The sequence below is a fragment of the Lepidochelys olivacea genome (assembly GCF_965140295.1).
Source record: "Lepidochelys olivacea isolate rLepOli2 genome assembly, chromosome: 4".
Taxonomy (NCBI): Eukaryota; Metazoa; Chordata; order Testudines; family Cheloniidae; genus Lepidochelys; species Lepidochelys olivacea.
Window position 1 is genome coordinate 144,145,340 of NC_140414.1, and position 14,963 is coordinate 144,160,302.

Here is a 14,963-nt window from a genome sequence, read left to right on the forward strand (position 1 = left end):
ACCATTGATCAGAGCTGTACTAAATTAAATCCATGCTAAGGATTGTGAATGCTCAGTAAGCAACTAAGCTTATCTTGTTAAAAGATTATTCAATATACCCAATAGCGGAGTGTGTGCCATGTCCCCTGTATGCTGCCTTCCAAGCTCTTCTGTCGGAGTCAACAAGCCTTCCTCCAGAGTAGGGAACTCTGTCAAGTCATTTCCACCACCAGTCAGGCCCAACCTCATTCCTGATGTTGCCGCTAGATGGCTGACATCCATTTCTACTGGAAGCTGATACCATGACTCCATTCCCTACAACAATTTGGAAGAAAAATTCTTTAATTTTTCATTAGTCTTACTTTTGCTTCCAAAATCAAAAGTTTAATAATAAGCTATTTGTATTATTATTGCATTAAAATGTATTTTATAGTATAAACAGACTGTTCTTCTATTTAAATGTCTTGAATATATTCCTATCTACTCAGGTATAAATAAAGGCCCCAACCAAAGCAAGACAGTTAAATCCAAATGTGGTAAAGAGAAGCATGCAATATCACTGGTGCATTAAAAACAGACTTCACTCCAATATAAACTTTGAATGTGACTCAACAGCATTACAAATATGGCCCTTGTACCAGTCAACGCTGGTCAATTTCCTTGCAGGATGATTCTTTAAGAGAAGGAAAGCCCTTTTGGGATGTCACATTTTCAAAAGGATCTCCCAACTGCACAATCAAGGATTACAAGGTGAATGTCCTACCCTTTAAGTGTGGGTAACAGAACGCACCAGAAGTCTGACAAAAAGTCACCAACAATGTTCACTCATAATTACTAAAGCGTGCAATGAGCATTGTACTTGGTAGAAGACAGAGCCTCCATAGGGCTAAGACAGAAGGCAACATGAATTGCAGAGGAGGGAAAGGGGTTAAGAAAGGCCTTCAACCAATGTTCCCTCTAATTTTTTACATCCATGTGCGAATGAATTTTGTTATGTGCACCAATATGGAGTTGATGTGTGGCAGGGGTGGGGTCAAGAGGTTCGGAGTGTGGGAGGGGGCTCACGGCTGGGGCAGAGGTGCGGGGGGGTGATGGCTCTGGCTGGGGGTGTGAGCTCTGGGGTGGGGCCTGGGACAAAGGGTTTGGGAGTTGCGAGAAGGGGCTCAGGGCTAGGGCAGACGGTTGTTGTGTGTGGGGGGTGAGGGCTCTTGCTTGGGGCGTGGGCTCTGGGGTAGGGCTGAGGATGAGGGGTTTGGGGTGCTGGAGGGGGCTCAGAGCTGGGGCAGAAGGTTGGGATGGGGTGGGTGAGGGCCTCTGGGGTGGGACCGGAGATGAGGAGTTTGGGGTGCAGGCTGCCTGGGGGCTGCAGCAGGGAGAGAGGACTCTCCCCAGCCATCTCTCGCTGCAGCAGCCCGGGGCCAGGGGAAGAGGCGCCTTTCCCCGGCCCCAGTAGCTCCGGAACTGGGGCCGGGGGAAAAGGCACCTCTCCCCGCCTGCATGGCCCTTGATAGCCGGCTGTGTGGCCACACAGCTTACAGGGAACTTAGCCTTCAACCCCTTACTGCTAGGTCCACGGTTTAAGAAAAGGCATGGGAGGTAAGTGCGGGGAACAAAATATTGAGTGAGCACAGGGAACCTGAAGATAAGGGAGAGAGGAACAATAAGTTTTCTTCAAGTTTTCCATCTGGATAAAAGCCTCCAATCCTCTCCAATGTCCAGCATCCCCGTATTCCACTAAGGTACAACTCCCTCCACCAACATACCTCCTACAGATTTGCAAACATTTAGAGGACAGCACCCTGCTTTGATGGGCCACATATTACCTGACTGAGCAAAGGTCCCCTCCAGCAAATCTTGAATGCCAGCCCAATTTAAACATTGGCACTTTTTATTTTAAGAATCCAGGGAATTTTGTAAACCAAAAACTTTTGCCCCCAAAAAATTAAAGGTTGAAAATGTGTTTCAAAGGAGCCCAGTTAACTCTCCCCCTCAAATACACTTTCTACACAAAAATACTTTTAAAAAAAAAGTTACAAAACCTGCAAATGAACAGTTGAAGTATCCAGTCATTTCCCCCACTACCACAAGTCTCTCATCACTCAATATCACCCACCCAAACTGAACTCTGCCTCCAAATAAAATTTGAAAAAAAAAAAAAAAAAAGCAAAAGGTCAAAAAATAAATTACTGGGGGATTATAAATCTTAATTCTTATTCAAGACATCAATTTCTAATAATTTGTTATTTGACCCTGGCATATAGTTTTGGATATATTTTATTGGAAGGCAACGTTAAGTTTGCAGTGTAAATCAGGTAGGACGGCAGTAAGTGATGGAAGACTATATCGTCTTGGGGAACTACCTGGATTCCTTCTTGTTAGAGGCTAGCTAAAGTTCCCCTGTGATTGAACACACCCCTGTATTCACATCCTACAGACTACCATAATCATCTTTGTACAAAATAGGCCTTGTGAGGTACCACTTGAAAACTCATAACTCACTGGTAAATAATATCATGATGAAATATATATAGCAACATTATATGTAAAATTAAATCCCCATATGATGTTATTAGCACATGTTCAAAACCACACAGCCCTGCACGGCTACAACTACACTACATCGCCAACGGTTATTAATCAGATCTGTCCTAAACAAAGTACTGTGTATTTACCTCAATTTACATATAAGTAGTAAACAGGGCCAGTAAGACAGCAGGGGAAGCAGAGCAGATCAAATATGCATTTTAGCAAACAAGCGGGGAGAAAGAGCATGGTGTCTCCTTGATCATCATACTCCATGTCGCCTTCCTCACTGTTTGAATGAACTTTGCTTTGAGAGGTAATCTTCAGAAGAATCCACTTCAAAGTTTCACTAAACTAGCTCGTCAATTTTTCTTGTAACCAATTCTGATTTTTATGCCTTATTACTTGTATTCACTTAAAATCTCTCTCTTTATAGTTCATAAAGTTGGTTTAGTGTTTTATCTAATCCAATGTGTTTGAATGGAAGTGTCTGGGAAACTCAATTTGGGGTAACAAAGTGTGCATATTATTTCTATTAAAGAAATACAGACTTTATATGAATTTGTATTGTCCAGGAGAGGGCTGGGCAATACAGGACATACATTGCTGGGGGGAAATCTAGGACTGGTGGTGTGTTGGGGTCACCCCATATTATAACCAAAGCTGGTAAGAACCAATGTGTGGCTGGTTGGCTACAGCACACACTCTGACATAGCTGGGAGTGACTTGTATGTGGGAGGCTGTTTGTGAGCATTCCAGACTGGAGGCTACAGCAGCAAAGCCGTGTAAAGGGCACCACAGTTTAGAGGGCAGGGGACACACAGGTACTCATTAGTCTGGATTGTACACTGGGTATGTCACAGAATCAACAAAAAACCTCCCCACCTGAATACCACTATGGCTTTGCTAAGGAAACATACTACAGTAAAAGCTATTTTATCTGGCATGTTGGGGAAATGGGGGGTGCCAGTAAGTGCAAAATGCCAGTTAATTAGGAGGGAGGGAATTTGAGTGCGGGGCTGGGGGGTTTGGGTGCAGCTCTGGGAGGGAGTTTGGATGCGCAAGGGGGCTCGGGGCAGCGGGTTGGGGTGCCAGATGCAGTGGGCACTCACCTCAGGCAGCGACCTATCCTGGCTGCTCCTAGGTGGAGGCATAGCAGGCAGCTCTGCACAGTGCCCCCGTCCTGCCCCAAGCACTAGCTCCACAGGACCCATTGGCTGGGAACAATGGCCTTGGGAGCTGTGGGGGCAGCGCCTGTGGGCGAAGACAGCGCACAGAGCCACCTGCCATGCCTCTGTCCAGGAGCAGCTGGGACAGGTCGCCACTTGCAGGGAGCCCCCTGAGGTCAGCGCCCCCGCCCCAGATCCAACAGCCTGCACCCCCTCCTGTGCCCAAACCCACTGCCCTGAGCTCCCTCCCACACCCAAACTCCCTCCCAGAGCTTGCGCTCCACACCCCTCCCGTGCCCCAACACCCTGCCAGACCTGTACCAACCGGACTATAAACTGGAATTTCAATGAAGATCAGAAATGCCTGTTTATAGAGTTTTCTGGTTGGCAAAGTGCCAGATAGAACAGTTTTTATTGTAATATGCTGCATGAAACAAACAGCCAGCTCTGTAATAAAAAAAATTCCACATGATCTCTCAACTGTGCAAGCTGGTCATCACCTGACCTATCTGAAACTCCAAAGCCACTTTTGACATCTGTAGGATCTTGACTGACATATGCACAAATCAACAAAGTAGGAAAAAATATTTTTGGATGGCTATCTAGATCATACCTCTAATGGCAAACATTAGAAAAAAATTATTGCTTTTGAAAAATTAGTGTTTTATTTTTAAATTTAAAATAGGGACTTGACAGAGATATTTAAGACATTGCTGTGTTTTAATGTAATACTCACCATACCTACTCTAACAGAAGTATTAGGCTAATGTATTGAGTAATTTATTTTAATAAAGTAAAATTACAGACTTGCCTTATAAATCAAAATGTCCCTGATAAAAATTGAGAGTTTTTTTGGTGTTATTCCTTTCTTTCTATTTATCTTATAATTTACTACAGTTTTATTAACTGTTTTCTACTAGTTCATGTAGTTCTTTGGAAGTAATCATATGGCATTAAAGTGTGTTGCTTTAAAGATTGTTGCATCAATCCACCAGCAAAAGTCTGAACTCAAAGAAGGAAAGAAGCAGAGGGGAAAAAGCTGAAGTTGATTCCATCATGGTAGAATGAGTAAGTCTAATCCAAAAGTCATATTTAGACCAGTGGATGCCCTCCTTTGTGAGAAATAAAAGATGTAAGTAAGAAAACTAATTTTCTTATTATTTGTATTGTGGAACACCCAGAGGAACCAATCAAGAGTGTACTTGGTACTCAACAAACACTTAAAAACATCATGCTTGACACGAAGAACTTACAAACTAATTTAAGATAACTAAAAACTAAAAATTAACCATTTTCTCATCAGAAAACCCTCAATAGCCAAAAATAGGCCTCTATCCTACAAATACTTATGCATGTGCTAAATTTTAGACAGTGAAGAGGACCATTAGTTTCAATGGGACCACTAACATTATGTGAAGTTAGGAACATGCATAAATGTTTGCAGGATCACAGTCTTTGGCTGTATTCCCAACATGTATCAATTGCATTACAGATCTCTCACCTGGATACACAGGATTTCAGGTAAGTGAACTCCTTGTCTGATTCTATTTGGATAAACAACGATCTACTAAAGGTATATTTGAAATACCTGATTAACGGCAGATCTCTGTCGGATTGCTTCTCCCAAGGAGATCCCACTGGCAGTTGAAATCTGGGTCCCACTGCTGCTTTGGCTTAACAACTCTTCCTTCCATCCACGGTGTGGTGGTGTTGTAGCAATAGGCTAAAATCATTTTTTTAAAGAGAGAAGTAAAAATTTATTTTCATGATCCTTTGAGGTACAGAGCCATTTAAGTTGTAATGTACTATGCAATATCAGTAAAAGCAGATAGTTGCTGGCCCAAACTAATGAGATAAGAAACACATGCTGTAGCTGGAGGTGCAAAGGGGGAAAGTTAATTTGTGCATAACGTTTCTAGTTTTACACGCTAAAATAGTAGCAATGAAATATCATGTTCTGTACATAAGACGATTACTTGCATGAGTCAGGAGATTATCTTTCCCTATTCATGCAGCATTGTGCAATTCACAGAGAGCTAAGGAAGCATTGTTCTAAGTCAGCCATAAAAATGTTGGCATACTGTGGGGCCATGCGGGTACCCATAGCAGTACCGCTGACTTGAAGGTGTATATAAAGTCCCCAAGTGTGAAATAGTTATGGGTGAGGACAAAGTCACAAAGGTCAGCCACCAGGTTTGCCGTGACATTATCGGGGATACTGTTCCCGATGGCTTGTAGTCCATCTGTGTGTGGAATGTTGGTATAGAGGAAACTACAATCCATCGGTGATCTTCCAGAAAACACCGCAAGGCCCCACAGTACGCTAACATTTTTATGGCCAACTTAGAACAACGCTTCCTTAGCTCTCGTCCCCTAACGCCACTACTCTATTTGCGCTACATTGATGACATCTTCATCATCTGGACCCATGGAAAAGAAGCCCTTGAGGAATTCCACCATGATTTCAACAATTTCCATCCCACCATCAACCTCAGCCGAGACCAATCCACACAAGCGGTCCATTTCCTAGATACTACTGTGCTAATAGTGATGGTCACATAAACACCACCTTACACCGGAAACCTACTGACCACTATACTTACCTACATGCCTCCAGCTTCCATCCAGGACACACCACACAATCCATTGTCTACAGCCAAGCTCTAAGATACAACCGCATTTGCTCCAATCCCTCAGACAGAGACAAACACCTACAAGATCTCTATCAAGCATTCTTAAAACTACAATAACCACCTGCTAAAGTGAAAAAACAGATTGACAGAGCCAGAAGAGTACCCAGAAGTCACCGACTACAGGACAGGCCCAACAAAGAAAATAACAGAACGCCACTAGCTGTCACCTTCAGCCCCCAACTAAAACCTCTCCAGCGCATCATCAAAGATTTACAATCTATCCTGAAAAATGATCCCTCATACTCTCAGATCTTGGGAGACAGACCAGTCCATGCTTACAGAGAGCCCCCCAACCTGAAGCAAATACTCACCAGCAACTACACCCCACACAACACAAACCCTAACCCAGGAACCTATCCTTGCAACAAAATCCGATGCCAACTCTGTCCACATATTTATTCAAGTGACACCATCATAGGACCTAATCACATTAGCCACGCCATCGGGGCTCGTTCACCTGCACATCTACCAATGTGATATATGCCATCATGTGCCAGCAATGCCCCTCTGCCATGTACAATGGGCATACCGGACAGTCTCCACGCAAAAGAATAAATGGACACAAATCTGACATCAGGAATCATAACATTCAAAAACTGGTAGAACACTTCAACCTCTTTGGCCACTCAGTAAAAGATTTAAGGGTGGCAACTTTGCAACAGAAAAGCTTCAAAAACAGACTCCAAGGAGAAACTGTTGAGCTTGAATTAATATGCAAACTAGATACCATTAACTTGGGTTTGAATAGAGACTGGGAATGGCTGGGTCATTACACATATTGCATCTATTTCCCCATGTTAAGTATCCTGACACCTTCTTGTCAATTGTCTAAATGGGCCATCTTGATTATCAGTACTAAAGTTTTTTTCTCCTGCTGATAATAGCTCATCTTAATTAACTAGCCTCTTACAGTCTGTATGGCAACTTCCACCTTGTGTGTATGTGTGTGTATTTTCTTACTGTATGTTCCATTCTATAATCCAATGAAGTGGGCTGTAGCCCAGGAAAGCTTATGCTCTTATAAATTTGTTAGTTTCTAAGGTGCCACAAATATTCCTGTTCTTTTTGAAGTTTATATATGTAACTGTAGGACCCTGAAAAATGTTTAGGGTATTTCTTGGGGAAAAAATAAGTTTGCCTTGCGCCTGCAAAAAACACCTGTCACAGGGCTTTTTGCCTTCATGAGACACCAGATGAAGCTATTTTGTGGTTGGAGTCACATTTCTTCTCTATAATACATCAAGAGGGAATCCGTGCAGTTGTCTAAGCTCCTAGTAATCCTGGAACCAGCTTCACAGGCGAGGCAGCCCGTTCCAATCACACCAGCATGAAAGTGTAAAATGAAATCTGTAGTGTATTATACTGAGATTCAACTGAAACAAAATTACTCCCTAAGACAAGAAAAGCACTAGTCCAGAAGAGAAGCATCAAACCCAAGCCAATCTAGACAGAGTGTATTGGGGTGCTGGGGTAGCGTAGGGGGAGTGCTGTTGGAGAGTGTCTGGGGTAGCTGAAGTGCATGTCTGCTGTCTAGGTGTTGCTGGGTTCTCTCTGGGTTAGGGAGGGGCTGAGACATCTGGGAGAGCTAGTGTAGGTTGATAGAAGCCATCTGGGAGGGGAGCTAGGGTCTGTCTGGGAAGCAAGGTTCTGCCAAAAGGGCAGTTGTTTGGGGTCCAGCTGGGATCTCTGAAGGACTGGGGATTGGAAGGAGGCACTCCCAGTGGAGGAGCGGGGCATGTCTCTGGGGGTTTAGGGTCTTGCTGAGGTCTCTCTGGGACTAAGATAAGGGATCTGAGGTTCAGCTGGGAGACAAATTTGGTGATAGTACTGAGACCCCTCACCTACTGTCCTCTGACACTAGACACTGACAGCAACTCCTTTTGTTGCCGCTGATGCTTCAATCCATCAGTGTCAGTAACCAGAGAGGAAGCACACAGGCATCCAAGGGTGTCCAAAAACCATGTCACAGTGGTCTCTAGTTTCCAGAATGCACAACTGCAGCTCCTGCCCATTGCTTAGCCCAGCAGTTCTCAAACTTCATTGCACGATGATCCCCTTCTGACAACAAAAAATTACTGCACAAGCCCAGGAGGGGGGACCAAAGTTTGAGCCCTCTGGAGCCCCACAGCCCTGGGCAGGAGGGGGCCAAAGCCGTAGCTCAAGGGCTTCAGCCCCACACGGTGGGCCTGTAAACTGAGCCTCACTGCCCAGGGCTGAAGCCAAAGCCTAAGCCCTGCCGCCCAGGGCTGAAGCCTTCAGGCTTTGGCCCCAGGCGGTGGGGCTCAGACTTTGGCCCTGGGCAATAGGGCTTGGGCTTTGGCCCCAGGCCTCAGCAAATCTAAAGCCTGTCCTGGCGATCCCATTAAAACGTAGTCCTGACCCACAGCTTGAGAACCAGTAGATTTAGCCAAACGTGTGACATTCAGGCTGAGCCAGGGCTTGAGTAATAGGGCTGCCAGATGAGTGACAACTGGTACCCAAGGCTGCAAAGAGGCTGAAAAATGCTAAGTGGTCATTTCATGGCTTAGCAGTGAAAAAAGAATTCATCCCATCCTCAAGAGTAGGAGAAGAAATGGCTCCTGATGCAGCACGCCATGTAGACTACGTTCCAAAAACAAAAAGGAAATAACACTGTTTGAATCTGATTCTCTCCCTAGTAGGCTGCAACGATGCTGGTTCTGGTGGAACCCAACTGAGAGTGCCAATTCAGAACAAATTGTTCAGAGCAGGGCAGTTACAGCTCAAGGTTGAGGTTCCTTTGCACACCAAGGCAAACCAAATGAGCCAGACAGAGAGGACTTTGGTTTTACTCCACTGGCTAACCATAAGTCACACAAGCAATTCCCTTAGACACTCCAGTTTCCCAGTATCACCACCAGTGCCATTCATTATGGGGACAAATGGTTATGAAAACCAATACCCCCATAAAAGAAAAAAGGTTCTCCCTATCCCAAAGGACCAAGCCCCAGACCCAGGTCAATATATTAATCAGATCTTACCCACAAATCACGCTGTTGCCAATCCTTTAGAATCTAAAATCTAAAGGTTTATTCATACAAGGAAAAAAGATATAGATGAGAGCTAGAATTGGTTAAATGGAATCAATTACATACAGTAATGGCAAAGTTCTTGGTTCAGGCTTGTAGCAGTGATAGAATAAATTGCAGGTTCAAATCAAATCTCTGGAGTACATCCACAGCTGGGATGGGTCATCAGTCCTTTGTGTAGAGCTTCCATTTGTAGCAAAGTCCCTCCAGAGGTAAGAAGCAGGATTGAAGACAAGATGGAGGAGCTGCAGCAGCTTTTTATAGTCTCTTGTCATGGGGCCTTTCTTTCTTTGTTCCAAAGACAATCATTCCAGCACGTGGCAAAAAAATACCTTAGAGTTCTGTCCACAGGCATATCCCTGCACACCTTTTGCTGAGTCACAAGGTGTATCTGCCTTCTCTCAATGGGTCAGTTGTATAGCTGATGGTCCTTAATGGGCCATCAAGCAGGCTAGGCAGAGCTGACACCAACTTGTCTGGGGTGTCACCCAGAAGCATAGAATAAGTTTGAAATACAGACAGTTTAGAGCCAATATTCATAACTTCAACTACAAAAAAGATACACATATACAGATAGCATAATCATAAACAGCAAATCATAACCTTCCCACAGACACCTCACACAACAACCTTTGTACAATATTTGCTGCAAATATATAACAGTGGTTGCAACAGTGATCTATACGGTTAGAGATTCTGTCAATAACGTCACATAGGCTTAATCTCAAAGCAAGAGTTATGGCTGACCTAAGTCCTGGAAAAGGTAATGGAGACGTGTTACACCGATTCTGAGAGCAGTTCATTTACATTAAATGTCTGTGAAACAGTTCTCAAAAACAACGTTAATTTAGAGCTACTGGTCATATGGACAGGGATGGCCTATATGCTCTTTTGTGGCTTCAATTTCTCTTTCAATATCCAAAGTGATTTTCTTTGCTTCTGAAGAGATAAGTGAGTCTGCCACATAACATTTCAGCTGAAAGGCAGGGCGGGACAGTGAAACTCTGTAGTAGCATTTACTAATTTATTCCGGGTCGAGCAAGCCTGACTTTTCTCTGCAACCGACAGTAGGAAGAAAAAAAGTCACCTGATATACCAGGGGACAGCAGAGCAGATGCTTCATATTGGTAAGATAAAAATGCAAACACAAGCTCTCAATGACCTTGTGGAATCTTATAAAGCGCCCTTGTGAGAAAATGTCTAAAGAAAGTGCCAGAAAGATGGGGAAAATTGCAACTCCTACAGAAACTTATATGTTATGTAAACATTCAGGACCAAATTCACCTCTGGTGTAACTCAAGTAAAGAATTATTCCAGGGATGAAACTGACCTAGTCTCTTCATTGAGATTTATGGGAAATGGGTTGCAGGGAGAGGAGGATAAACACCTCCACACTAAGACAATCAATTATAACCAAGGAGAAAAAGCTTGTAACTGACTCTGCAGTGAAATTCACAGCTCTGCTCTGGAGCCATATTCAGATACCGTTCTTCTCTTCCCCCTGGCTCCTTTTACTGTAACTGCAGAGATGGGCACAACAGCAACTGGACACAACTCTAGAGTGACACCATGAGCTCCACTATTGAAGCAGATTTTCCTTCCAACCACCCTCTTTGGTTGTTTTCTGAGGAATAACAGCTCCAACAAAACTTGCAGGAATGAGATTCCTGCTTGTGGAAGATGAAGCCTGTCCCCTATCCACACTCGGGATCAATGAAAGGATGTCTTTCCAAATTCCCAATATTCCCCCATTTCTCTCCTCCATAGTCTGCCATAGCCATTCCCATCTCCTCACTCTCAGACTTCAGTAATGTAACTCCTCAGCTCCATCAGATACAGGCCACCTCGGCACCAGGAAACGATCTTCAAAAAAGAGAGAACCAATGTTTCACATCTTCAGCATGGCATGGAGCACCCCGACTGAGTGTTAGGAGTACTACTTGAGGGTCTGAGGGACTACAGCAATAGGGAATTGTGCATGGCATCTCCATCCTCCTTAACCACCAATCACTGTTCATTCCATATTTCACACCACCACAGAGTATATCAAGTTTCAGAGTAGCAGCAGTGTTAGTCTGTATTCGCAAAAAGTATATCAAGTATAACAAGAGTATATCAAGGAGGTCATCTCTGCCTATCACCCCATCCTCAACCATAATCCTCTTGTAATTATGCCGTACCCCCACACCCTCAAGCAGGGCCGTCCTTAGGATTTATGAGGCCCTATGCAGTATTATTAAACTGGTGCCCCTATGCCCAATGGCAGCCCAGGCTCGCATGTGTATTTTAGACAAAGGTAGTCTTTTGAAGGATTTATTTAAAAAACTATATGTCTGAAGAGCCAAGCATTTAAGGCTAAAGATGAATACTCAGACTGTGCATCTAAAAATCTATGCAAGGATTTTTTAGAGATGTGATTTTATAATCTTCAGTAATACACTAATGAAATATTTTTAAAGCAAGTTTTAAACTAAGGTCCTGTAGACTAACATGTTCTGAGTAAATATTACAGTAATGCACAACTGTTTTTGTCAGTAAATTCAGAAACTGACCGTGTACACCTGGGGGCTGGCAAATGCCTGTTAAATGGCTTCATTATCACTTGACAGGTTTCAGAGTAGCAGCCTTGTTAGTCTGTATCCGCAAAAAGAAAAGGAGTACTTGTGGCACCTTAGAGATTAACAAATTTATTAGAGCATAAGCTTTCGTGAGCTACAGCTCTAATAAATTTGTTAGTTTCTACGGTGCCACAAGTACTCCTTTTATCATAGAATCATAGAATATCAGGGTTGGAAGGGACCCCAGAAGGTCATCTAGTCCAACCCCCTGCTCGAAGCAGGACCAATTACCAGTTAAATCATCCCAGCCAGGGCTTTGTCAAGCCTGACCTTAAAAACCTCTATAAGGAAGGAGATTCAACCACCTCCCTAGGTAACGCATTCCAGTGTTTCACCACCCTCTTAGTGAAAAAGTTTTTCCTAATATCCAATCTAAACCTCCCCCACTGCAACTTGAGACCATTACTCCTCGTTCTGTCATCTGCTACCATTGAGAACAGTCTAGAGCCATCCTCTTTGGAACCCCCTTTCAGGTAGTTGAAAGCAGCTATCAAAGCCCCCCTCATTCTTCTCTTCTGCAGGCTAAACAATCCCAGCTCCCTCAGCCTCTCCTCATAACTCATGTGTTCCAGTCCCCTAATCATTTTTGTTGCCCTTCGCTGGACTCTCTCCAATTTATCCACATCCTTCTTGAAGTGTGGGGCCCAAAACTGGACACAGTACTCCAGATGAGGCCTCACCAATGTCGAATAGAGGGGAACGATCACGTCCCTCGATCTGCTCGCTATGCCCCTACTTATACATCCCAAAATGCCATTGGCCTTCTTGGCAACAAGGGCACACTGCTGACTCATATCCAGCTTCTCGTCCACTGTCACCCCTAGGTCCTTTTCTGCAGAACTGCTGCCTAGCCATTCGGTCCCTAGTTTGTAGCTGTGCATTGGGTTCTTCCGTCCTAAGTGCAGGACCCTGCACTTATCCTTATTGAACCTCATCAGATTTCTTTTGGCCCAATCCTCCAGTTTGTCTAGGTCCTTCTGTATCCTATCCCTCCCCTCCAGCGTATCTACCACTCCTCCCAGTTTAGTATCATCCGCAAATTTGCTGAGAGTGCAATCCACACCATCCTCCAGATCATTTATGAAGATATTGAACAAAACCGGCCCCAGGACCGACCCTTGGGGCACTCCACTTGATACCGGCTGCCAACTAGACATGGAGCCATTGATCACTACCCGTTGAGCCCGACAATCTAGACAGCTTTCTACCCACCTTATAGTGCATTCATCCAGCCCATACTTCCTTAACTTGCTGACAAGAATACTGTGGGAGACCGTGTCAAAAGCTTTGCTAAAGTCTAGAAACAATACATCCACTGCTTTCCCTTCATCCACAGAACCAGTAATCTCATCATAAAAGGCGATTAGATTAGTCAGGCATGACCTTCCCTTGGTGAATCCATGCTGGCTGTTCCTGATCACTTTCCTCTCCTGTAAGTGCTTCAGGATTGATTCTTTGAGGACCTGCTCCATGATTTTTCCAGGGACTGAGGTGAGGCTGACTGGCCTGTAGTTCCCAGGATCCTCCTTCTTCCCTTTTTTAAAGATTGGCACTACATTATCACTTGAATGGCTCTTTAACAGTTTCAATGTTGTGCTAATAGGTCTGGCAAGCTGGTGGCTTTTTCACTTTTAAGTACTAGATCCCCTCTGGAGGAAGACTTACCAGGCTGCAGCAGCCAGCTGTGATGGGAGCCTGCAGAAAGGGTCAGAACAGGGATAGGAATAGGTGTGGGGGGGAAAAGGGGGGTGGACACGAAGACCCGGGGTGCCCCAAATTTTCAGGTGCCCTATGCAGCCACGTATGCCTAAGGATGGCCCTGCCCTCAAGCCATCTTTGGCTTGTCAGGTCTATGCTCATTCTCTCCACCTGTGCTTTTCTGTTTAAAGAAGATAGCTGTAGAGCAGGTCTCGTAGCTCCATTCCTCAAGCTGCTTCAGGGAGAAGTCCTCTCTCTCCCACCCAACTACTACATGACACATGACATGTTGGCACATGACGGATAAAGGAGTAAGTACCTCTGTCTGAAACTGCCTGGGGAGCGGCACTGCCAGGCCTGCTTACATACAGCTTTTCTAGCCTGCTTCACATTTAATTAAGTCTATGTTCAATTTTAAACTTTTGAAAGACCCACCATAACATTTTGTTCAGAGTTACAAACAACCTCCATTCGAGGTGTTCGTAACAGGTTCTACTAAAATAGGGAATGGATTGGTAAAGGAGTAGAACCAACGAGACACGAAACCTACTACATATGAGATCCTTCCTTGTAGACGAATTACAATAGTTTTTTTAGGGGCACAATATAGCTAAAAATCTTCCAGTGAATCATTTTTATAGACATTTCTATAGTCATACATAACCTATTCCTGGTTTTCACTTGGAAAGTTGTACTTAGTTGCATAGATCTGCATAAATTGTGGGGTATTTTCCATTTACCTTTATATGAATCGCAAAAAATGCTATGGCAATTTCATAGAGAGTCTCTGTACCCCAACATGCGAGGTAAGGCATTCAATCTTGGCAGACCCCACTCCAGAATGAAGATTTGATGTCAAAAACAAATACATGAAATTCAGTTATTTAGATTCTGTAAGTATAAAATAAGAGTCAGTCTAATAAAAGGTTGAGAATTTACCCTAGCTGATGCTTAAAATAAAAATTTAAAAATTTTAAAAAATTTTAATGTAATAAATGCAGTAAAACAAAAATCAAGCTTAAAAGGAGACTTATGTTGTAACTCATTAAATAAACATTTTCTTACCTACGTAACTAATTGCATCTTATATTTATTAGATCTGAAAAACTTAAAAGTGGAATCTATTTTTCCCTTACGTTGTTTGTTTATATTTTAATTTCTCTCATACTGGCACTCATAACAAGTATTTTTCAGTTCATCTAACAAAGAATTTTAAGTTCAAGCACATTTGATGGT

The 14,963-nt window shown here is 43.6% G+C and overlaps 1 protein-coding gene across 5 annotated transcripts in view; it reads right to left on the reverse strand.

The window, feature by feature from the left end:
* ALMS1 (ALMS1 centrosome and basal body associated protein) overlaps window positions 1–14,963 on the reverse strand; it is a 129,178-nt gene that overhangs the window by 91,160 nt on the left and 23,055 nt on the right. For 3 of the 5 annotated variants that reach the window (XM_084626542.1, XM_084626540.1, XM_084626539.1), the window contains exons 2-3: window positions 5,260–5,394; window positions 99–294 (exon numbers count right to left, since the gene is read on the reverse strand). In XM_084626542.1, coding sequence (XP_084482668.1) covers window positions 99–294; window positions 5,260–5,394 — 331 coding nt within the window. Of the gene's footprint in view, window positions 1–98; window positions 319–5,259; window positions 5,395–14,963 lie in introns of those variants that run through there. The other 2 variants (XM_084626541.1, XM_084626543.1) reach the window with 2 other exon arrangements.